This window comes from Rattus norvegicus, chromosome 1 (genome assembly GCF_036323735.1).
Source record: "Rattus norvegicus strain BN/NHsdMcwi chromosome 1, GRCr8, whole genome shotgun sequence".
NCBI lineage: Eukaryota > Metazoa > Chordata > Mammalia > Rodentia > Muridae > Rattus > Rattus norvegicus.
This window is the reverse complement of record NC_086019.1, coordinates 28866196-28891474: the sequence shown is the minus strand read 5'-3', so window position 1 is coordinate 28891474 and position 25279 is coordinate 28866196. Positions and strand designations below refer to the sequence as shown.

The window sequence follows — 25279 nt, the reverse complement described above, 5'->3', positions numbered from 1 at the left end:
AGCTGAGGAATATCGAATGGCTGAAAAATATCTAAAGAAATGTTCAACATCCTTAGTCATCAGGGAAATGCAAATCAAAACAACCCAGAGATTCCACCTCACACCAGTCAGAATGGCTAAGATCAAAAAACTCAGAGGTGACAGCAGATGCTGGCGAGGATGTGGGGAAAGAAGAATATTCTTCCCTTGTTGGTGGGATTCCAAGCTGGTACAACCAATCAGGATATCAGTCTGGAGGTTCCTCAGAAAATTGGACATTGAACTACCTGAGAACCAGCTATACCTCTCTTGGGCATATACCCATAAGATGCTCCAACATATAACAAGGACACATGATCCACTATGCTCATAGCAGTCTTATTTATAATAGGCAGAAGCTGGAAAGAATTCAGCTGTCCTTCAACAGAAGAATGGATACAGAAAATGTGGTACATTTACACAATGGAGCACTACCCAGCTATTAAAAACTATGATTTCGGGCTGGAGAAATGGCTCAGCGGTTAAGAGCACTGACTGCTCTTCTAGAGGTCCTGAGTTTGATTCCCAGCAACCACATGGTGGCTCATAACCATCTATAATAAGATCTGGTGCCCTCGTCTGTCATATATATGCAGAACACTGTGTATGTAATAAATAAATAGATCTAAAAATTTTTTAAAAAACCCTATGATTTCATGAAATTCATAGGCAAGTAAATAGAACTAGAAAATATCATCCTGAGTGAGGTAACCCAATCACAAAAAAAAAAAAAAAAAACCAAACAAACAAACAAAAAACACACATGGTATGCACTAATTGATAAGTGGATATTAGTCCAAAAGCTTGGATTACCCAAATTACAATCCACAGACCAGTTGAAGCTCAAGAAGAAGGACGATCCTGGACTCTGACCTCATAGGTAGCAATGAATATCCTAGTAAGAGCACCAGTGGAAGGGGAAGCCCTGGGTCCTGCTAAGACTGAACCCCCAGTGAACGTGATTGTTGGGGGGAAGGCGGCAATGGGGGGAGGATGGGGAGGGGAACAGCCATAAATAAGGGGAGGGGGAGGGATTAGGGGGATGTTTGCCCGGAAACCGGGAAAGGGAATAACACTTGAAATGTATATAAGAAATACTCAAGTTAATAAAAAAAAAAAGAAGAAGAAGAAGAAGAAGAAGAAGGACGATCAAAATGCGGATGCTTCAGTCCTTCTTAGAAGGGGAAACAAAAATATTCATAGGAGGGGATATGGAAACAATATGGAGCAGAGACTGAAGGAATGGCCCCATTCAGAGCTTGCCCCATCCAGCGATCCAGCCCATGTATGTATGTATGTATGTATGTATGTATGTATGTATGTATGTATGTATATGTGTGTGTGTATATATATATATGGGCTGGATATATGTATATACAAACCATATATTTATTTATATATATATTTATGGACTATAACTACAGAAGAGAATGGAGGTGGGCTAGAATGCAGTTCAGTGACAGAGTGGGCTCCATTATCTCCAGAACCAAAACTAACAAAAGAATAAAAACAGACTCTAAACAGGAAGAGAGTTCTAAGAAACACTGTCAAGTGGGACCCCCTACACACACGCACACACACACACACACACACACACACACACACACACACACACACACACACACACAGAGTATCAAACATTTTACATAAAAGAGTTTACGTAAGAAATTATGCCTATATGAGCATATCACTAGAAAAATCAATGAGAAAACAAGGTTGGCCACCAAAGGAAGGGACAAAAAGAAAAGCCCATTATTGGGTAGCTGTGACTCCTCGATGTGAGTTTATCTTTTGCATATAAAAGCTAACATAGTTAAGAAGAAGCGATAGCAGGGAACCAAAATCTAAAACTGAGAGGAAACTACAACACACGAAACTCTGGGAACGTCCAATGGAGAGAAAAGCAAGCGCAGGGTCTGCTTTTACTGCTCCTTAAGCAGGGACAGAAAGAAAGTATGCCTTACATGGTTCATGGTAGGTGTGGTGGTTCGAATGACAATGTCTCCCACAAACTCAGATACTTGAACACTGGCTCCCCAGTTGGTGGTGCTTCGTAAAATCTTGGTGGTGCCCTGTGCTTGAGGAAGCACGCACTGGGTGCAGGCTTTGGGAGCAAAAGGTCCTGGCAATTTCCAGTGTGTTCCTTCTGCCTGGTGCTTGTGGTGAAAGAAGTGAGCTCTGAGCATCCTTGCTGCTGACACTTGCTGCCACACCTCCCCAACGTGACGGACTCCCAGCCTCCAGAACTGTAAGTCCAAATAAACCCATTGCCGTGTGAGCTGCCTTGGTCATGGTGTCTTCGCACAGCAACAGAAAGCTAACATAATAGGATTCTTTTCCCACCACGTGGTGCGGGTAAGGCAGTCTTGACTATTGTATATAGTCATAGAACTGAACAAAAGAGCAAATGTGGTGAAGCTAAGAACCAGGATGGGTGAAGAGGAAGGAATGCACGAAGATGGAACAAGTAGCAAGTAGATCTGTGACACTCAACAGAAATAGCTGCTACATATACAAACCCATGATAAGTCTGTCTGGAGGTTCACCACATGTGCACACACTGGAGCACATGCGTGCGCATTTCCGTTGGCACTCATACATGTTACGTGTATACACAGGAGTATATGCATGTGTACTTCCAATTGTACTCACATACATATTACACGTACACACACAGGAGTACATGTGTGTGCATTTCCATTTGCACTCATACATGTTACATGTATACACAGGAGTATATGCATGTGTACTTCCAATTGTACTCACATACATATTATAGGTATACACACAGGAGTACATGTGTGTGCATTTCCATTTGCACTCATACATGTTACGTGTATACACAGGAGTATATGCATGTGTACTTCCAATTGTACTCACATACATATTATAGGTATACACACAGGAGTACATGTGTGTGCATTTCCATTTGCATGCATGCATATTATGTGTGTACCCATGTGTATTTCCTTTCTTATCCTCTGAAGAGCTTTAGAACCCAGACCTTGGTTCCTGATATTATCTCCCCACTAAAAGCAACAAGGGTTATTGGAGAATGACTGGAGCCAGGGCTTGGGCATGTCAAAAATAAGCCAGAAACTTCAAAAGTTGTCTTTAAAAAAAAAGAAAAGCATGCTAGGTTACAAAGACAGATTCGATGTGAAAGGCCTGCTGAAAGTAGGCTAATTAATCTGAATAAGGAAGTAATTAAGGAACAACAGGACATAGAAATCGCCAGAGGAAAAAGGGGGAACTTAGTAGTTCATGCTAATGATAAGTAAAATTAACACCAGGAGGTGAAGAAAGGTTTCTCGTTTACAAAATAATGAATTCAGAGCAGTAACAGAAGTACTAGAGTAGAAAAATCAGACAAGGACAAACTGTTTCAAACTAGAATCCTGCCGGTGGATGCTAGCCCTGACTTGGCCAGAGGAGGAGACATCTGGATAAGGCACGGGATGCTTTACTAACTCCTAACGTGCCTACCCACAGTGCTCTGCATCAGCTGCAAGACTAGAAAATAAGAGTCACCATCACACAGTGGAAAACCAAATTATAATACCATGCTGATAGAAATTAGTACTGCACTGAGAGGCGTCCGTAAGCCTTGCAAAGGACACACCTCTAGTGTCATATCCAGGGGCAAATGTGTAACATATTCCAATAATGAGAAAGACTCAAGCAACTCAGATGAATACAATTCTATACCTAACAACTTAATAATGTTCCAAACAAAGATTATGTTAACAGTGAAATACATCCAATCACAGAATATAAGTATATAGGTACCATATATATGTATATATGTATATGTATGTATGTGTATATATATTCCTTGTTCTTAAGAAATGTAGACTAAAAAAAGAAATATATACTAATATGTTTGAGAAAAGAATAAATGTAACCACCAAATGATTCAAGAAAACATATAAATAAAACAACAAAGGAAGCAGAGTGTGAACAAAAGCTTCTGCCGAGATTGGATATGTAGATTTTCATAACTTTTAAAGAAACTTGACGTTAGTTCCAATAACAAGCTCAAAATGTAGGACCCTGTGTTCAGGTAAACGAAAATAGAAAGACCAAACAGGTAGGCTGAGGGTGAGATGCACGGAGACACAGCAGAAAGCCCCCTGAAGAATTACTTCAAAACAAATTCCAAAACACTCCTTGCAGCAGCCGGGAAGTCTGGGCCTGATGCTAGTTCTTCCTAATCACAAGTTAACCTGGGTGCAAGTGGCAGCCGGTAAAGCCTGACAGAGTCAGCTCTGCAGAAGAGAGAGACACGAACTGCAGAGTCACGCTGCTGGAGTCACTCTACAATATCGACAAGTTGTGTAACCCCTCCTTGCACGGCCGCCTCCTCGGGAAACCTTCTACAATATCTTCAAGTCAGCTGTCCTCAGAGGAGAGTGCACCCGGGTACTCCACACATTCCCTCAACACTTGTGCCCTCACTGCTCCTTAGACCGCCAGCAACAGAGCCACTAACCAAACAAGAATAGTGGGGTTAGTCAAATAAAAATTAAATAATGTCTGCCCAAGAGCTACATCAAGCAAGAAAGCACTCTGTGGCAAGAAAAACATCAAATTCGGATGAAGTCAACTTGGAATTTCAGGATTTCCACAGACTTAATTAGGCGAGCATCCCAGGGAAGTACGGTGCCAGCAGGCAGGTTCCAGTCTATGTCGTCACCCTCAAATCACACTTAAACACTCACTGCCACAAACAGAATCAAAGATATGTCTCCCTCTACCCAAATCCATGGCTATTTATATAAAAGCATGAATATCTGTTGACTTTGTTATTCTTCCCACAGTTTTCCTAGTTAAATAAATAACATTTTTACAATGTATGAGATCCTGTGACACATCTGTGAAAAAATAAGACCAATGCGCCCCTCAGTAGCTTACTTGGAATAAAACCTACAAAATCCTAGTCACATCTACCAAGTAACAATGTGTTTAAAGTATTACACAAGAAAAGATTATTCTGCCAATTCACGCTCTTGTCCCTCACCACTATAAATAAGCAACATCTATGCGCTCGTGTAACCAATGGATTTATAATACCTGTTCCAACAAAGGGGTCAAAGACAAGATCATTTTCTTTCACTTTTGCATGGTTGGCCATGATGAACGATAAACCAGCATCCATACTTGTATTTCCAATAAAATGTCTCTTTTTGACACTGTAGGACTCAATTAACTCTCTTTGTCCATCTGCAATCTAGATCAGAGGTATTTGTCAACTTAGTCTAGCTATACAGAACAGACTCAAGAGAATTATTCACAAGAAACTTATAGCACCCTGCTAACAAGAACACTTCTTTCCACTTATTACTATTCTAAACTTAATCGATTAAAAACATCAAAGGGACAATGGAACATCCTTTGGGTATATGCCCAGGAGTGGTATAGCTGGGTCTTCAGGTAGAACTATTCCCAGTTTTCTGAAAAGCTGACAAATCGATTTCCAGAGCAGATGCACAAGTTTGCACTCCCACCGCAATGGAGGAGTGTTTCCCCCTTGCTCCGTAGTCTTGACAGCATGCCACCTGAGTGTTTGATCTTAGCCATTCTGACCAGATGGAGTAAGATGGAGTCACACAGTTGTTTTGATTTGCATTTCCCTGGTGACTCTGAACATTTCTTTAAGTGCTTCTCTGCCATTCAGAATTGCTTTGTTAAGAATTCTCTGACTCTGTGCCATTTTTTAATTGAATTATATTGTGATCACTAAAATCAAATCTTTTTACTTCCTTTCAAATCCAGTAGGACTCCATTTAAACAGAATTATCCTAAGGAGTGGTCTTGAGTCTTCTCATCTCCCTCTTGTCCTTCAAGACAAGACATAATAACATGGGTCTTGGATTCCATCCACTTACTCCAGCCTCAAGGAAGTGAGCAGAACACATCCATGGTTTCATTTCCTTTCAGAAAGGAAGACTCAGATTTGAGATCTCCACAGATCACCAAACAGGCCCTGCCCTCTGCCCTCTCTCTGCTTCACAAAGAGCCATCCTGACATCATCCTAGGAAGACTTGCTTTCCATTATCATGTACCCCTTTTCCTAGGTCTCCTATCTAACAGGCTTTTTGTGTTTCACAAGGATCTCTTAAAAAAACGGACCACAAGTGCATACGCTTTGCATACGCTTTGGCAATATTAATCCGTACAGCAATTCTGATTCTCAAGTTGCTTCAAATTTTTACATATAAAAAAATATCGTTACGCTGTGGCATTCTGTTGTGTTTGCTCCGGGCCTCATGAATGCTTGAGCAGTGCTCCTGACTGACCCACCCCACATTTAGCTAAACAAACAAACACACAAACAAACAATGAAGATGGGTAGAAAGAACTTGCTCACCCATCTGCCAAAATAAATATTGTGTGGATTCTCGGGGATACAGTTTGGGTCCAAACCATAGTCCTCCAAAATGGAGAATACATGCTGTGGTTTCTTTAAGTTTACTTTTCCTTCGAATGGCAGGAATTCAAGTGCCTAAAAAAAAATAAATAAATAAAAAAGGAAACAAAAATTTACAGAAGAATCATAGAAAATGGTGCTTATTTACTAACATACACTGAGTGAGTCTGAGTCTGTCATCAGAACGAAACAAGATACACACACACACACACACACACACACACACACACACACAACATGGAAAGCATTTAACAGATATTATATGTTAACACACATCAACAGCTAGGGCGCACTGCCTGTGGGCTGAGTCAGCCCGGCACACTTACGTCTATCCGCTCCACTTTTTCTTCTTGAGTTAATGTTTTATTAAATGTGTGAATCTTTATTTTATATGTCGAGTCCGAATGCAGAAATGGAACCTAAAGAAGAGCAGACACTTTTTTTAAGCTTAGGAATTACACCTAACGTGCACACTTGCCTGTGCAAAAATCACATTTCACTACGCACCATCTTCTCCACGGGGTAACTTTTAAGAGAAGAATACAGCTCCTCGGGAGATTTTCCATGACCCCATAGTTCAAATAAAGACCTAGGAAATAAATGATTGGTACTAACCTCAGTAAAGAACTTAGTGCACGCAGTAATACATAATACTTATTTTACTAGTTCTTTATGCTTGATACAACAAAATGGTCACTGGCTGTGGTTCCTAATCTATTTGTGAGAAATACGTACACTGGAGACAAATAACAGTATAACCGCAAACCACACAAAGAAGTTGAACATTACGTGGAAGGAGGGAAATTCAACACTAAGTCAATGTATTTCCAAGTTTTCATCATTTACACACATACGGAAATGTAGAAATATATGTGCATATATTTGAGAGTCGCTACGGGTTGATCCAGGATCTCGTGTCTCCTAATAAGCACACTATCTGCCACTGAGCTGTATCTCATGCCCTTATTATTACGTATCGTACTAGACCAAACGATGTAATAAAATCAATCATTTTTTAATGTTTACCCTATTATAAAGGGAGAAGGGATGTAAATATAAACCCTACTATTACTACTTAGCTATAATTTGGTAAAACTTTTTTGCTATACATTTCACGTTTTGTGGTATGTATAAAATATTCCACACTGAAGGAGCTGGCGAGACTGCTCAGCGAGTAAGAGAACTTGCTACTCTTGCAGAGAACCCAACTTGGTTCCCAGCGGCCACTTTAGGCATCTGGCAACCACCAGTAACTACAGTTCCACAGGATCGAACTCTGTCTTCTGGCCTCTGAAGGCATCTGCACACACAGACATATGCTGACATCCAGGCACGCACTTATACGTATGAGATAAAAATAATAAATGTTTTTAGAATTCATACTAGAGCTATTTTAAATTAATGTTAAGCCTTACTCAACTACAGAAAACTCTGAATGACGTTTAAGAATGTCCTTGAAAGTCTACTTTAATTATCTGTAGGTAGCAAAACCTAGTTTGAAAAGTGAGTTTGTCTTCTACCAAATGGAGAGCAAGAAATGCTCCTCTCCTTAGCGACATCCTCAGGGAGACCGTAGCCACCGAAAGGGAAAACAACCAAATGTGAGTCCTCAGATGCTTTACCATGTTACAGAGTTATTAGCTTTCTACTTACCAAACATACGCATCGAAAACCATGACCTTTAAACACGTAACTTCTGAGTATGTGGGTGGCATTCTCAGCCTAATATCCCTTACTTCTGGAACTTAAAGACCTTAAATACCATAGATTTTAACATGATAAGTAAAGCAGAAATATCGCATTCGGCAGGAGCAGAGTCCCCAGCTCCTTCGGTATGGAATAGTTTGCTAGGCAAAGGGTAGTCTTCATTTTTTCTGTTGTTTCCATTTTCTAGTCATTATTGTTAAATAATTCCAAGTTCATTAACAAGCTGTGGTTTAAGGAATTAGATTTATAACTGAGCATACTTCTCAATAGGATAAAGTTAGATAAATATAAAAGTCACAGTTCATACCACATTACAAAACATTGTTAACCATGATAAATAAATAAATACATATATAATATATAATATATAATATATAATGTATAATGTATAATGTATAATGTATAATGTATAATGTATAATATATAATATATATTCATTCCATTATTGAAAGCAATATCTAAGAAAAAGAACAGTTTCAATAACCTGCCATTATATTCAGGGAAAAAAGTAACTAAGGCTCAATCAAAATAAGAATATAGAAAAGGGGGGTTGGGGATTTAGCTCAGTGGTAGAGCGCTTGCCTAGCAAGCGCAAGGCCCTGGGTTCGATCCCCAGCTCCGGAAAAAAAAGAAAAAAAAAAAAAAAAAGAATATAGAAAAGGAAAATCAGAGTAGTGATAAAAATCTAGAAACGAGAATAAGCAACAATTTATTCAAAAATATAGTTGTTAGAATTCATTTCTCTAATGCATATTTCACGCCAGTTTTGTCACCTTAAATTTACTAATCTGAGGGCTGGAGAGATGGCTCAGTAGTTAACAGCACTGACTGCTCTCCCAGAGGTCCCGAGTTCAAATCCCAGCAACCACATGGTGCCTCACAACCATCTGAAATGGGATCCAGTGCCCCCTTCTGGTGTGTCTGAAGAGAGCGACAGTGTACCCACATACGTAAAATAAATAAATAATTCCTTAAAAAACACTTAGTAATCTGATCGTTCAACTTAAAATCAAGGATGAGAAAAGCAGCTTTCGATTCTCCGTGACTCGGTTACCCTGAATGCGGCACCCACTCTATGAAAGAATGCGTCACTCGACACTAATGCTAGGACTCGCTTTTCACCTCTGCTGTAGAAGGGAACTTCTGTAAACCTGTGGAATTCGCTGCATCCCCTCTGCTACCTTCCATAGCAAGATCCAACCTACAGTGGCTATGAGGCTGTGTGTATGCCCACCCACATGACGAGTTTCACTTACTTGGCACACACAGTGCGTTTCATTAAGTTTCTTGCAATATCTTCAGAGGGAATGTTAAGAATCCAAAATGGAGACTGAAAGACAAACACAGGCATGCAAATTACTGCTGCAATGGGTTTCATGTGTTTTGATTCAAGGAGTCAACAGGAGAAATTCCTTTCTACCATGTAAAACAGGCAAATCTGAGCTCTGTTCAAAATAAAATCGTTCTGATAATAAAAAGATAAGTTATTTTGGTGGATAAGTTGTTATGATAATACTCTAAAACACTTTTATAAACCACTCCATAAATGAAAATATCAGTAAAATACAATTTAAAGTTACTTTTTCTTAAAACTAGTTTTCATACTGGCCTCTTAGTACATGTGTCAAGACCTTCCGCCTCCCCTCTTCCAAGGGTTGAAATTCTAGGCCTGTGCACAACAATGCAGTCAGGAGTAACCTCCATTTGCATTTATAAAGTTAGACTAGAAAACCAACTCAGATATGTGAGATGATGTCACAGGAGAGGTAGGTACAAGATAGAAGGAGGCCTGTCATTGGATGAGAAGGAAAGATGGGCGGGAGAAAAGTTTGAAGGAAGAGGAGGAGACTGGAAGGAAGAGAGAGGAAGAGAGGAGTGGGGAGAGAGAGAGAAGCGGTGGCAGGACAATGGAGGCTGACATAAAGATCTCGCTCTGTATATTTACAGGTTATCAATGTTCCTAAGGGTTGGATGGTACCGGGCTTTGTATGTTTAAGTGGACAATTATATCTTATCAATTGGATCTAAGATTATTGTGTTGTGTGTTCTTTTATGAGATGGTTTGAGTGTAGCAAAGTGTGTGGTGGCAGGAGACATTGGGCTGCCACAGAGTTGGGATGTGTTTCCGCCAAGATATTCTAGCAGATATCTTGGAGCACCATGGTGCAGGACCTAGCGGGGTAAACGACAACAGTACTTTTTTATTTTTGTATTTTTACAACAACACAGATACACAGTATACTGCCGGACTTTCTGGGACTCAGCATTCCTCACAATATCTTTAAGTATACATTGTGACTTATTTTTTTTTAATTATTAAATCTCTCCTTCCCTCTCCCCTCTGGCTTCCCTCTCTTTCTTTGTTCTCTAAATGGCTTGGGTTTTTGTTACTTGACACACTTAGACGAGGAACTGCCTCCATCTGATTGGCCTGGAGGAAGTCTGCTGGACATTTTCTTGATAGATGATTGCTAAGGAAAGGCCCTGCCTACTAGGAGCTGTGCCATCCCTCAGCAGGAGGCCCTGGGCATGTTAGAAAGCAAACTGAGCTAACCCATAAGTAGCATCCTCCATGATCTCTGCTTAAGTCCCGGCCTCCAGGTTCATGCCCTGACTTCCCATCATCACCGACTGGGATCAGGTTGTTTAAGCCAAACAAACCCTTTCTCCACAAGTTATTTTTGGTCACGATGTCTATCACCATAAGAGAAACCAAACTGTGAAAACACCCACCCCTCACAGATACTTAGCCTCTCTAAGCTACCCAGGCGAGGCTCCTTTTCCTGCCCTAACTTCCCAAGTGACAGGACAACATGGGTATGCTGCCACACCCAACCTGGTCTCTCATCTATGTATAGCTGTGGCCCGAGATGTCCTGTGAATTAATGATGATGTAAAGCCATGGCGTAGATTACTGTCACTAACTTGAATTATTTTATCATTTTATTTAATGTAAAAAGCAAAAAAACAAAACAAACAAAAAAAAAAAAACAAACAAACAAACCAAAAAAACCTCTCAATCCTCAGTCCCACCAAATAAAACAGGGGAAAGCTCCAGGAAAAGGACCCCTTGCCAGAGCGAGGCCAAGCACAGCAGCATCCTGCCCTCAGCTCAGCATGCTCACACATTAGACCCACTTTCCCTCCTCATCCTTCCGGCCAGTGACTGAGTCACTCTGGAACTTCAACTAAGGCCTCTTAGCTATCGAAAGAAAAAGATGAGATTGTCATGCTCAATCTTTCTTCTTCCAACACTGATACTACACTATAATACTACGTTATAGAGAAATTCAAAAGAGCTCAAAGCAGGTCAGTCATCTTAGCTTTTGAAATTGTGGATACAGGGCTGGAGAGGCAACTCAGCCATTAAAGATATACCTTACAACCAAAAATCGTGGCTACCATGTATGGTCTACATATGGCCTATTTATGGTCTATGTGCGGTCTACATATGGTCATATATAGACATGGTCTGATGCAAACTCACCCTACCTTAACGTCCTCACACCATTCGAAAGCACATTCATGTGGCCTTCAAAACTGCTTGGTGATACTTATCTCTGATGCCACCAGGCTGACAGTGCAGTATCCCGAGTGACTGACAGCTCTCACGGTTTGTTTCTTAAAAACTTCTGATTTTAGCCAGGCTATGGTAGCTCATACCTTTAATCCCTACACTTGGAGACAGAGGCAGGTTAACCTCTGTGAGTTCCAGGCCAGCTTGTTTTACAGAGTATGCTCCAGGACAGCCAGGGCTACACAGAAATCATGTCTCAAAAACCATCCAACCAAAGAAACAAAAGATTTCTTGATTTTAAAATATTCAGGCTTGCGCTTGCCTAGGAAGCGCAAGGCCCTGGGTTCAGTCCCCAGCTCCGAAAAAAAGAACCAAAAAAAAAAAAAAAAAAAGATATTCAGGCTTTTAAATCATTTATGATATTTAATATTATACCTTTTTTCCTTTCTTCTCTTTGTGGTTGGGGGTTATTCTACGTAACCTTGGGTACCTGAAACTCACTATGTAGACTAGGCTAGCCTCGAACTCAGAGATACTCCAACCTTTGCCTCCTAGTTGCTGGGATTAAAGGCATGTGCCACCAGGCCTGGCCCCTGGTATATTTCTAAGTGATAAAATAATGCAAATCTTGGTTCTTATGAAGCTATAAATGAAGATATGTCCTTTCTCTTGATCATGTCTATGTTTGCTTACCCAAAACCCTGACCTTATTTCAAACTACCATTTAAAAAATTCAAGTATTTCTACTGTGTCTGTGTGTATATTATGTGATTACATATATATTTCCATAGTTCAATATAATTTAAATAAAATAAATCTAGGTATTAAATTAAAATTTTACTCTAGCATATACTCAAAAATTTGGATTAACTTTTTCAATCCAAATTATATAAAAGATACCAATCTCAAATAACAAGTACTGGAAGTTTTTATTTCATTAGTATCTAAAATGTCCTACAGTACAATTAGCAGGGATTAAAATTTAATTAAATGATACTTGTATTTTACTAATTTAAAAGGGGATTATTACAGAAACTCTTCTGAAGCCCCATTTCTAACCATTCAAATACATGTAAGACAGTTCACAGAGCACAAACACCCGTAAATATGGAGGAATCATAGTCACTCTACTTGAACATATGTTCATTTTAGTTATTTTAAATACTTGTTCCTTCATCTGTTACCTCCACTCCATTATGCCAACCCATACTTAATTACTCAAGGTTGTAACAGATACAGGAAGAGTAAAGAAAGTTCTTCAGATCCAGATCATGACGGTTTACAGTTTTGATATAATCCACAAGTTTCTCGGTTAATGGTCTTAACCTGCTATTCCTCTCGCCTGAGGGCGGCTGCCCTGCCAGTTTCTCAGTCTCATCTATAACAGACACTAGCAATGGGCTTTCCGGGCTCCAAGACCTCAGAAAGAACATATGGCCCCTGCCTGTATGCACAACTGTGAGGCTTGGCCTGCAGGGGCAACTGGGAGCAAGAACTCAGGAAAGAAGCTGTGTTCTCAGAGACAGAATGACTGATGAGAACTGCAGTACCTGCCTTGGGCGAGCTTTAGCACCCTGCCTGTCTCTATGTGGAAACTGCACTAATAGATTAAAAAATGCTCCCCTTGTCCATCCGTCCGCCCCCCACCCCCTGGCAAAAGCTAAGATTATCATCCGATAGCGTCTCAGGCCTATAGAAACGCTTCCTGCATCTTGCTATGACCACCTCTGTGATGTACAGTGGGACATATTTCAGCCTTGCCTTAGTTTATGACTGCCTTTATTCTATAAAACCAGGAAAACTGCTGCACTGAAACACGGGATTTAGGGTAACGTAAATCTGTGTTCCCAGGCCATAATCATTCAAACTGACTCCAAAATAAACTACCCTCCTATTCGCTTTAAAAAAGAAATCGCCTTACCTTTGTCTCCTGACTGCTAGTGAACTGGCCTCCAAACAGCGAGAGTAAAGACGTTATTTCCTGTATTGAAATCAGAGAAAATATACTTCGTTATAGTTTGAGGCAGAAATGTCCCCCAAGGGCTCACGTTTTTCACGTTAATGACCTTTGAACACTGGAGAATGTTTAGGAGTCCTTGGCTAAGTCCGTCACTAAGAGGCAGGCTTTGAGAATGATTCCCATGTGATTCCCACCTGTTTCTTGGTATGTGTCGAGTGAACATGCAGCTTCCTCATAGCCCTGCCTCAGACGGCCACTCCACTGTGCCTCCAACTGGATTCTCTGAAGTCAGGAGTCACAATAAAGCTCTGCTCCGTTGGGTTCCTTCTGACAAGTGACTAAAGTGCATCTTAAACCCTTTAATCTCAGTCTGCTAAGGAGAGTAAGGCTAATGATAGAAATAAGAGAGGAGGTGGACATCTACCTGAAGCATACAGGTGTTGGCGTCAGGCAATTCTAATATACAGCTTGGAGATTTTGATAGTCCTAACTGTGGTTAGCAATCTCTGAGAAATTTTATACATGAGCTGCAAAAGAATTTCCTCAGAAACTCTTCTGTCCTGATTTGGGGAGGTGAAAAAAAATTTTTTTACAAATGTTACAGATTAGTAAATAAGATAATCAACTAATATAAAATGAATTATTAAACATGATTTGAAGATGTTCGGAAAATAAATAATTCGCTAGAGAACATAATTGTGAGTTCGAAACATCTAAGTGCATGGTTAACCTTTCAGTAAAGTAATAAAACTAGAGAGGGTTAACAGTCTTGTTTGTTTATGAGATTGTCATATAACCAAGGCTGCCTTGACTTTCTGGGGGTGGGGTGATATTTTATTGATTTACATTTCAAATGTTATCCCCTTTCCCAGTTCCCCTCTGCAAACCTGCTATCCCATCCTCCCTCCCCCTGCTTCTATAAGGGTGCTCCCCCACCCACCCACCCACCCACTCCCGCCTCCTTGCCCTGGCATTCCCCTATACTGGGACATCGAGCCTTCCCAAGACCAGGGCCTCTCCTCCCATTGATGTCCAATAAGGCTATCCTCTGCTACATATGCGGATGGAGCCATGGGTCCCTCCATGTGTACTCTTTGGTTGGTGGTTTAGACCCTGGGAGCTCTGCGGTGGTCTGGTTGGTTGATATTGTTTTTCCTGTGGGGTTGCAAACCCTTCAGCTCCTTTAGTCCTTTCTTTGACTTCTCCATTTGGGAACCCCATGTTCAGTCCAATGGTTGGCGGCAAACATCCACATCTGTATTGGTCAGGTGCTGGCAGAGTCTCTCAGGGGACAGCTATACCTTGCTCCTGTCAGTAAATACTTCTTGGCATCAGCAATAGTGTCTGGGTTTGGTGTCTGGATATGGGATGGATCCTCAGATGGGGCAGTCTCTGGATCTCCTTTCCTTCAGTCCACACTCTGTCTCCATATTTCCTCCCTTGAGTATTTGAATAGTACTCCATTGTATAGATGCACCACATTTTCTGTATCCATTCCTCTGTTGAGGGACATCTGGGTTCTTTCCAGCTTCTGGATATTACAAAAAAAAGACTACTATGAACATAGTGGAGCATGTGTCCTTATTATATGTTGGAGCATCTTTTGGGTATATGCTCAGGAGTAGTATAGCTGGGTCCTCAGGTCCTATGTCCAATGTTCTGAGGAACCTCCAGACTGATTTCCAGAGTGGTTGGTTGTACCAGTTTGCAATCCCACCAACAATGGAGGAGTGTTCCTCTTTTTCCACATCCTCACCAGCATCTGTGGTCACCTGAGTTTTTGATCTTAGCCATTCTCACTGGTGTGAGGTGAAATCTCAGTGTTGTTTTGATTTGCATTTCCCTGATGACTAAGGATGTTGAATATTTCTTTAGGTGCTTCTCAGCCATTTGGTATTCCTTAGTTGAGAATTGTTTAGCTTCATTTTTAATAGGGTTATTTGGCTCTCTGGAGTCTAACTTCTTGAGTTCTTTGTATATACTGGCTATTAGCCCTCTGATGTAGGATTGGTAAAGATCTTTTCCCAATCTGTTGGTTGCTGTTTTATGCTATTGACCTTTGCCTTAGAGAAGCTTTACCTTGACCTCTTGATTCACCTGCTTCCATTTCCCAAACGTTGGGGTTACAGGAGTGTACCACCATACCAGCCCAGAGTCAACATCTTAAATGTAACATGCATGTAATGAGGAAATCAGACCAAAGAATGCACACATTCTTCAAGCAGTATCTTTGTACTGATAAACATGGGATGACTGCAGAAATACTTTGCTTTGTCATGCTGCCAAATCATTTGCTTCAATAAGATACAGCAAGTAAACTATCCTTCCACATTGGTTGGACCTATGAGGAAGTAACTAAGAAGGTGAGTGTCTCCACTACTGTTTGCCAACACTCTCCTTCCCTCCCTTCCAGAAGGTCATTACACCTTGACCACAGCCATCAGGAGAGAACAATACCACCAAGCTTCCCACTCCAAATCACCAAGAAAGGGAGATGTGAGCAACAAACGCCACCTCTGGTTCTCTTTTGGTATGCGTCAAGCTGTTTCTTGTACTAGAAGGCTATTCATTTTAGGAAGAGTTGGGGTGAATGTAATGAACATAAACTGCATAGAAATCATGGAATAAAAAGAGGTGGTGAGGGGTAAGTTCAATCCCAGCATGAGAATGGATCATAAACCTGTCCAGACTGACAAAACATCAGTGAAGACAGCCCAAGGGCTTTTACAACACAGGTTTGAATATGAGACATGAAACACAGGACTAAGGCTACAATTTGATGTTCAGATCTTGAGAATACTACCATGCCCTTTGACTCTCCAGTTCGTTATAGGTAAGTTACCATAGCGACCAGATGGGGTAGGACATCCACATGTAGAGATCAGCACAATCCAGATGGTGCCTGCAGCTCTGTCCTCTCCTTAGCTCTACTCCCCAGGTGCTCCCTAACTCTATCTTGTACACTTCCTTCGTACGTTCTGATTGAGAGGCGTCCACCTTGTTTCCCTTTTCTCATTTTCTTATTTCCGTAGGGAGACATAACCTTCATCCTAACCACAAAGCACTATGCTCACTCCTGCCCATCCCTGCTCGGGAAACCTTCCCTCTCTCCTTATCTGACATGTTGTGTGCCTCCTTTCAGCTCTCCTTTAACGTCTGACTTCTGAGCATCTGTACTTGGCCTACCACTTTTTTGTAAACTTGTGGGTATACTCACATAAGTAAGGAAGGCCTGGTACCTACGGAGGCCAGAAGAACCCCCCCCAACCCACCCACCTGGGGTTACAAATGGCTGTGGGCAGTATCCCGATACAGATGCGGGACAACAGATACAGGTCCTCTGGAGGAGCAGTGGTCCTTAGCCACCTCTTCAGTCCCAGTGGTTCACCACTTTTTGAGCATGAAGTAGAAGAAATCTCATCATTTCCAGGTTTTCTTGGGCAGAACAATAACAAATGTTTACCCTAACATACATTTGGTCTCATCCCCTACACCCACGCTCTAACCTATTCCCTTCTTGCTCACACTAGATTAGTTTCTTAATCTTTTAATATTCCAACAGATGCTTACTAACTCCAGTCTTACTGCTCAAGTCTGTCCTTCATTTTACTGTCTGTTAAAAACCATCTAATTCTGCCTCTTCTAACCTGTTTAACTCCTCTTCCAAGTTATAGAGGGCTCAGTGTCTTCTCTGGTCCACCAACCTACTTCTGTTTACCACTCTGTTACATAACTGGTGACTAGTAATGGACAACAGTTTACACTTCCAAAGTACTTATTTCCTTTGCCCAGTTAACTAATGCTGTAGCTCATGTCATCCCCACCTTGAAAGGCAACATCCCCCATTCATTAATGGACAAAGACTCCCTTTTTAAAGGCTCCCACTAAGTGCCCTTCATCGTTGCGCTTCAATAAGTTGACTATGCTCTCGCATCTGCTAGTCCTGAGCCTAAGTAAACATTAAGCTCTTGAAGGGCAGAGCTGTCAGTCAGCGCACCCTCAGCATTCCGTGTACGCGACTCGAATGTTGTTTCTTGAGTAAATAAAAGTTTTCTCCCAACTTCATCAAGTACCAACCCAAGCCTTCCATCGTGCCTGAACCTATTTTGACACTTCTCACTCCACCGAGCGACCCCATGGATGTCTCCGTCCCGAGTCGGGTCCGGTTCACCTGCTTTACTGCGGCGTCAGGCGCACGTGCAGAGCTGGATGGCAGGGCACTGTCCCGGAGAAAGGCTGCCCGGGACTCAGAGCGGACAGCGGCCTCACCCCCGCCCAATCCAGGCGCGCGCAGCAGCCCGCAGAGACCCCTCCCCTAGTCGGCGCGTGCGGAGTGCGAGCCTCTGCGCCCGGCACCCCAGGACGGCTCACCGGCAGGCGGAACTCCAGGTGCTCCTGTGCCATGAGCAGCAGATAGCGATTCAAGGAGCCCGGCAGCGCCATTGCGGCTACTATGGTACGCCTGCGCGGCCTCCACCGGCCCGCCCCCTCCTCCCCCCTGGAGCTAAGTTTCCGCCGAGCCTCAGCCCGGAGCCGGAAACGGAAGCTAAACCAGAAACAGGTGGCACCTTCTAGGAAGGGGCATGACGGGGCGGAGCGAGATTATAAGGTTCACAAAGCCTGTGGCTATCCTGGCATGCTCCCCTTGTGAAAGGTGCATTGTTTTAAGGGGCAGACTGCGGTGATCCTGCGCAGTTCCCCAGTGATGCTCCTCTTGGAGTGTTCTTCCGACTCCTCCCTCAGCTCTTCGACTCAAAACTGAACCGAAACTTCACTGTAAAGTGTAGGTAGACTCCTAATCGTTCAGGGTTCTGGGGCTCACTAGCTAGAACACTGAGTGTACTTTTCGTGATTATGCGAAACTTTTTCAAGAGCTGTCAAGGACCCACCTTGGTTTTCTCTGTAAGGAAACCAACAAAAAACCCTTCCTCGGACTAGCATTCAGTAATTATGCTATGTTGTTACAGGCACACAGTCAATCCACAGTCAACTGTAGATTAAAAACATTGGCAGAAGCTACCCTAATTATTCACATGAGCCAAATACCAAAAGAGTTTGTAAGATATATAGCTACCCATATATATGTTCCACAACTGTCATTTCTGTTAAAAGTACTGAACCCTTTGTCCTGCTGAGACCTGTATTTGGGGGATTTTGCATTCCACCTTGATAATTCACAGCATATAAAAGTATCCTATTTCTTCCATATGCCAGAAACATAGTTGGTGTTTAGTGGTAGTGATCAAGCCAGCCAGCACACAGTGATGACCCTTGTTAATCAAACCTCAGTTCCACCATTTGTTATCCCTAGGCTCTCAGCAAATTTCATAACATCTGTGTGCCTCATTTTTTTTTTTTGTATAAAGCTGGAATATTGCCTCCTACAGATAATAGCTACAATTACTAGGTGTAATAATATTCAAACTTCGATGTATAGTTTATTGCATGAGTCCAAAAAATAGCATTGGAAAAGGTTTTTTTTTTAATTGGGTATTTTTTTATTTACATTTCAAATGTTAACCCCTTTCCCAGTTTCCTGTCCATAAACGCCCTATCCCATCCCCTCTCCCCCAGCTTATATGAGGGTGTTCCAGTCCTGATGTTTCTGTACACTGGGGGATTGAGCCTTGGCAGGACCAAGGGCTTCTCCTCCCATTGATACTCAACAAGGTCATCCACTGCTACATATGCAGCTGGAGCCATGGGTCTGTCCATGTTTACTCTTTGGATGGTGGTTTTGGTGCCTGGGAACTCTGGGGTGGTCTGGTTGGTTGATTTTGTGGTTCTTCCTATGAGGTTGCAAACCCCTTCAGCTTCATCAGTTCTTTCTCTAACTCCTCCCTTGGGGAGCCTGTGGTTGGCTGGGAGCATCGGCCTCTGCATTTTCAAGCTCTGGGAGAGCCTCCAGGAGACAGCTATGTCAGGCTTCTGTCAGCATGCACTTCTTCGAATTAGCAATATTGTCTGCGTTTGGTGGCTGTATAAGGGCTGGATCGCCAGGTGAGACAGTCTCTGGATGGTCTTTCCTTCAGTCTCTGCTCCAAAATTTGTCTCTATATTTCCTCCTGTGAATATTTTTGTTCCCCATTCTAAGAAGGCCTGAGTCCTCCTCACTTTGGTTGTCATTCTATTTAAGCTTAAGCTTCTTAACATGAAGGGGTGTTGAATTTTCTCAAATGCTTTCTCAGCATCTAATGAGATGATCATGTGGGGTTTTTTCCTTTAAGTTTGTTTATATAGTAGATTACATTGATGAATTTCCAGATACTGAACTATCCCTGCATCCCTAGGATAAAGCCTAATTGATCATGATGGATGATCATTTTGATGTGTTCTTGGATTCGTTTTGCAAGAATTTTATTAATTTCGCATCAATATTCATAAGGGAAATTGGTCTGAAGTTTTCTTTCTTTGTTCGGTCTTTGTTTGGTTTAGGTGTAAGTGTAAGCGTGTTGACATAGAAGGAATTGGGCAATGTTCCTTCTGTTTCTATTTTGTGGAATAGTTTGGAGAGTATTGGTATTAGGTCTTCTGATAGAATTCTCCACTAAACCCATCTGGTCCTGGTCTTTGGTCTTCTTCTTGTTGTTGTTGTTGTTGTTGGGAGACTTTTAATGACTGCTTCTCTTTCTTTAGGAGTTATGGGACTGGTTAGATGGTTTATCTTATCCTGATTTAACTTTGGTACCTGGCATCTGTCTAGAAAATTGTCCATTTCATCCAGATTTTCCAGTTTTGTTGAATATAGGCTTTTGTAGTAGGATCTGAAGATTTTTTTTAATTTTCTCAGTTTCTGTTGTTATGTCTCCCTTTTCATTTCTGATTTTGGTAATTTGAATACTCTCTCTGTGCCCTCTGGTTAGTCTGGCTAAGGGTTTATCTATCTTGTTGATTTTCTCAAAGAACCAGCTCCTGGTTTTGTTGATTCTTCATATAGTCCTTTTTGTTTCTACTTGGTTGATCCCAGCCCTGAGTTTGATTATTTCCTGTTGTCTACTCCTCTTGGGAGTATTTGCTTTTTGTTCTAGAGGTTTCAGGTGTGCTGTCAAACTGCTAGTGTATGCTCTCTCCAGTTTCTTTCTGCAGGCACTCAGAGCTATGAGTTTTCCTCTTAGCACTGCTTTCATTGTGTGCCATAAGTTTGGGTAGGTTGTACCTTTATTTTCATTAAATTCTAAAAAGTCTAATTTCCTTCCTTTTTCTTCCTTGACCAAGTTATCATTGAGTAGAGCATTGTTCAGCTTCCATGTGTTCAGCTTCTATGTGGGCTTTCTGTTGTTTTTGTTATTATTGAAGACCAGCCTTAGTCCATGGTGATCTGGTAGGATGCATGAGATTATTTCTATCTTATTGTATCTGTTGAGGCCTGTTCTGTGACTGATTATACGGTCAATTTTGGAGAGGGTACCTGTACTGGGTAGTTTTGTGAGTCAACTTGACATGGGCTGTGGAAATGCCTTAATAAGATTCACTCAACTAGTGATCAAGGGGGAAGGACCCACTGTGGGTGGTGCCATCCCTGAGCTGGTAGTCTTGGGTTCTATAAGAGAGCAAACTGAGCAAGCCAGGGGAAGCAAGCCAGTAAGTAACATCCCTCCATGGCCACTGCATCAGCTCCTGCTTCCTGACCTGCTTGAGTTCCAGTCCTGAGTTCTTTGGTGATGAACAGCAATGTGGAAGTGTAAGCTGAATAAACCCTTTCCTCCCCGACTTGCTTCTTGGTCATCATGTTTGTGCAGGAATAGAAACTCTGACTAAGACAGTAGCATGAGGTGGTGAGAAGAAGGCATATTATTTTGTTTGAGGATGAAAGGTTGTATAAATATGGTAAATCCATTTGGTTCATAACTTCAGTTAGTTCTCTGTGTCTCTGTTTGGTTCTGTTTCCATGATCTCTCCATTGATTAGAGTAGGGTGTTGAAGTCTCCCACTATTATTGTATGAGGTATTATGAGTGCTTTGAACTTTAGTAAGGTTTCTTTTATGAATGTAGGTGCCCTTTCTTTTTTTTTTTTTTCTTTTTTCTTCTTTTTTCTTTTTTTCGGAGCTGGGGACCAAACCCAGGGCCTTGTGCTTGCTAGGCAAGCACTCTACCACTGAGCTAAATCCCCAACCCCGTAGGTGCCCATTCATTTCAAGCAATTGAGAGTTTATCTTGGTGGATTTTTCCTTTGATGAATATGAAGTGTTCTTATCTTTTTTTATAACTTTTGTTTGAAAGTTGATTTTATTCACTATTAGAATGGCTACTACAGCTTGTTTCTTGGGACCATTTGTTTGGAAATTGTTTTCCAGCATTTTACTCTGAGGAAGTAACTGTCTTTGTCACTGAGGTGTGTTTCCTGTGTGCAGCAAAATACTGGGTCCTGTTTACATATCCAGTCTCTTAGTCTATGTCTTCTTATTGGGGAGTTGAGTTCACTGATGTTGAGAGCTATTAGGGACCAATGATTGTTGTTTCCTGTAATTTTTGTTATTAGAGGTGGAATTATGCTTGTGTGGCTATCTTCTTTTAGGTTAGTTGAAACAAGATTACTTTCTTGGTTTCTCTAGGGTGTAGCTTGCCTCCTTATATTGGGCTTTACCATTCATTATCCTTTGTAGTGCTGGATTTGTAGAAAGATATTGTGTAAATTTGGTTTTGTCATGGAATATCTTGGTTTCTCCATCTATGTTAATTGAGTTTGGCTGGATATAGTAGCCTGGGTTGGCATTTGTGTTCTCATAGGGTCTGTATGACATCTGCCCAGGATCCTCTAGCTTTCATAGTCTCTGTTGAGAAATTTGGTGTAATTCTGATAGATCTGCCTTTTTGTGTTACTTGACCTTTTTCCCTTACTGCTTTTAATATTCTTTGTTTTATGCATTTGGTGTTTTGACTATTATGTGACAGGAGGAGTTTCTTTTCTGGTCCAGTCTATGTGGAGTTCTGTATGCTTCTTATGTTTACAGGCATTTCTTTCTTTAGCTTAGGGAAGTTTTCTTCTATAATTTTGTTGAAGATATTTACTGGCCCTTTAAGTTGTGAATCTTTGCTCTCTTCTATACCTATGATCCTTAGGTTTTGTCTTCACAGTGTATCCTGGATTTCCTGGATGTTTTGGGTTAGGAGCTTTTTGTGTTTTGCATTTTCTTTGATGGTTGTGTCAATGTTTTCTATGGTATCTTCCACCCCTGAGATTCTCTCTTTTATTCTATTGGTAATGCTTCCATCTATGACTCCTGATCTCTTTCCTAGGTTTGCTATCTCCAGGGTTTTCTTCCCTTTGTGATGTCTTTATTGTTTTCTATTTCCATTTTTAGATCCTGGATGGTTTTGTTCAATTCCTTCACCTGCTTGGTTGATTTTTTTTTTTCCTCTTTAAGAGTTTCTACCTGTTTACCTGTATTGTCCTGTATTTCTTTAAGTGACTTATTTATGTCGTTCTTAAAGTCCTCTAACATCTTCATGAGTTGTGAATTTAAATCAAAATCTTGCTTTTCCAGTGTTTGGGGGTATCCAGGACTTGCTGTGGTGGGGGGATTGGGTTCTGATGATGCCAAGTGGCCTTGGTTTCTGTTGCTTTTGCCCTTGCCTCTTGCCATCTGCTTATCTCTGGTGTTACCTGGTCTTGCTGTCTCTGACAGTGGCTTGTCCCTCCTGTAAGCCTGTGTGCCAGCACTACTGGGAGACCAGCTCTCTCCCTGTGGGATCTGGGATCTGGGTACAGGGTCAGCTCAGGGCGGAGGCAGAAATCCGAAGGATCTTGCCCCAGACTGTTCCTCAGTTCCTGTGTCCTGAGGGCTCCGTGCAGGCCCCTCAGAGCAGAAGTGGTGGTCTTACTTGTGCTCTCAGGTGTCTCAGTGCTCCTGGGAGACCAACTTTCTCCCAGTGGGATCTTGATACAGAGAGCTGTGGTGCAGGGTCAGCTCTGGGTGCAGGTGGATACCCCGAAAGCTCTTTTGTTGTTTTTCTAATGAGATTTTCTGTTTTTAAAAAGAGAAATTTGCCTTTGTTAGTGTTGCTCAAATCCTTTCGGGGGCAGGGTGGGGGGAGGCAATGTAAGCAACAGCTACCATGCCTGCCAAAATCCCAAGTACAAAAAAGGCACAGGCTATGGGTGCTCTGACCTCAACAGGCTACACCTGAAAAGCTTTACCCAGCAGTGAGGAGGGATTACCTGTAGCAAGGAGATGGACATATTGGACTTCCTAGCATTCCTACTCTCTGGTGTAGTACCTACAAACCAGCTACAAGGACTTTCCACTGGGCCTACCTGCCTTTCTGGGTTCTGACTCCAAAGGAAGTACTACTAAAATCACAAGAGTCAAATCCTTAAAACTATCACACCTCTCATTAAAATAAAAATCATTCTGATAATAAAAAGTTTAGTTAATAAGTTGTTAGGATAATACTCTAAAATGTAAGAACGCTGTTATAAACTACATAAATGAAAATTCAGTAAAACACACTTTAAAGTTACTGTTTTGTTTAAACTAGTTTTCATGAATTCCAGATTGGCCTCAAACTCTATGTTCTATGTGTTAAGATCTTCACTCCTCCCCGTCCCAAGTGTTGAAATTATAGGCCTGTGCACAACACCCAGTTTAGGATTCCTCTTCATTTGCATTTATAAAATTTGAATAGAAAACTAGAACAGATATGCAGAGTTATGCTGGACTTTATAACTGACCATTCCTTACAGTATCATCATGAACAAGAATGGTGCCCACAGTCTGATACGTCTGAGTGCTTAGTCCAGAGTGGAACTGTTTGAGAAGGATTAGAAAAACTAGGTGTAGCCTTAATGAAGTACATGTGGAGGAAGTGTCACTGGGAGTGGGCTTTGAGGTTTCAAAAGCCCACAACAGGCCAGTGTCTCTTTCTGCCTGTGGATCAGGACGCAGCTCTCGTCTGCAGCTCGAGCTGCTTGCAGGCCGCCAGGCTGATAACTAAACCTCTACAAGTGTACAAAGCCCCCGACGTTTTCCCTTACAAGGGCCGCCTTGGTCATGGTGTGGCTTCATAGCAATATATTGTGAATAAGGCACATTATTAATTAGCTTTGCTTTGAAGCACCGTTATGGATAGATAACACATAACTGGATGCTAGTGAAAAGACTAAGTAGATTTCAATTGTAATTTGATTATTCACCTTTAAGAGTACAGAAAATGTACACTAAAATGTTCTTTTAAGGATTTTTTATTTTATTTCTGTTATCATCAGTGTATGTGTACATTTATAATTGATAGGGGGTGGCAATACATAGAGGTCATGTGTGCAGGTCAGAGGACAAACTGTAGACTCCTTTATTATCTTGTGCCACCTGTACAGAGGTCCAGAGATCCAACACAGGTCCTCAGGGTTCCATCACCTGGTAGACCCACTGAGCCCCCGTAAGAGGATAGAAACCTATACAAACAGAACCAACCAGCTAATTACATTTTAGAGGTCCCTAAAGGCATCTGAAAAACCCCTTAACCACCTTCCAAGTACTATCATACCAACCGCATCAATGCAAATTCAGAGTAAAGTATTCAAAGGTTGCACTTCTCCCAAAGTTTATCATATTTTTACTAGTACAGAAAAATCAACTGTATAAATAATCAGAAAGCTATTACACAAGGCAGTGTTGTAAAACCTATAAATCTAATTTTGAGATCCC

At 41.5% G+C, this 25279-nt stretch overlaps 1 protein-coding gene across 1 annotated transcript in view; it reads right to left on the bottom strand.

Annotated features, from left to right (window-relative positions):
- The window catches only part of Trmt11 (tRNA methyltransferase 11 homolog), a 55319-nt gene extending 37205 nt beyond the window's left edge, over positions 1–18114 (bottom strand). The window contains 7 exon segments of the mRNA NM_198051.2: positions 5092–5248; positions 6390–6524; positions 6776–6868; positions 6957–7038; positions 9413–9486; positions 13595–13654; positions 18005–18114. Coding sequence (NP_932168.2) covers positions 5092–5248; positions 6390–6524; positions 6776–6868; positions 6957–7038; positions 9413–9486; positions 13595–13654; positions 18005–18076 — 673 coding nt within the window. The 5' untranslated portion in view covers positions 18077–18114.
- Between the last annotated feature and the right edge of the window lie 7165 nt (positions 18115–25279).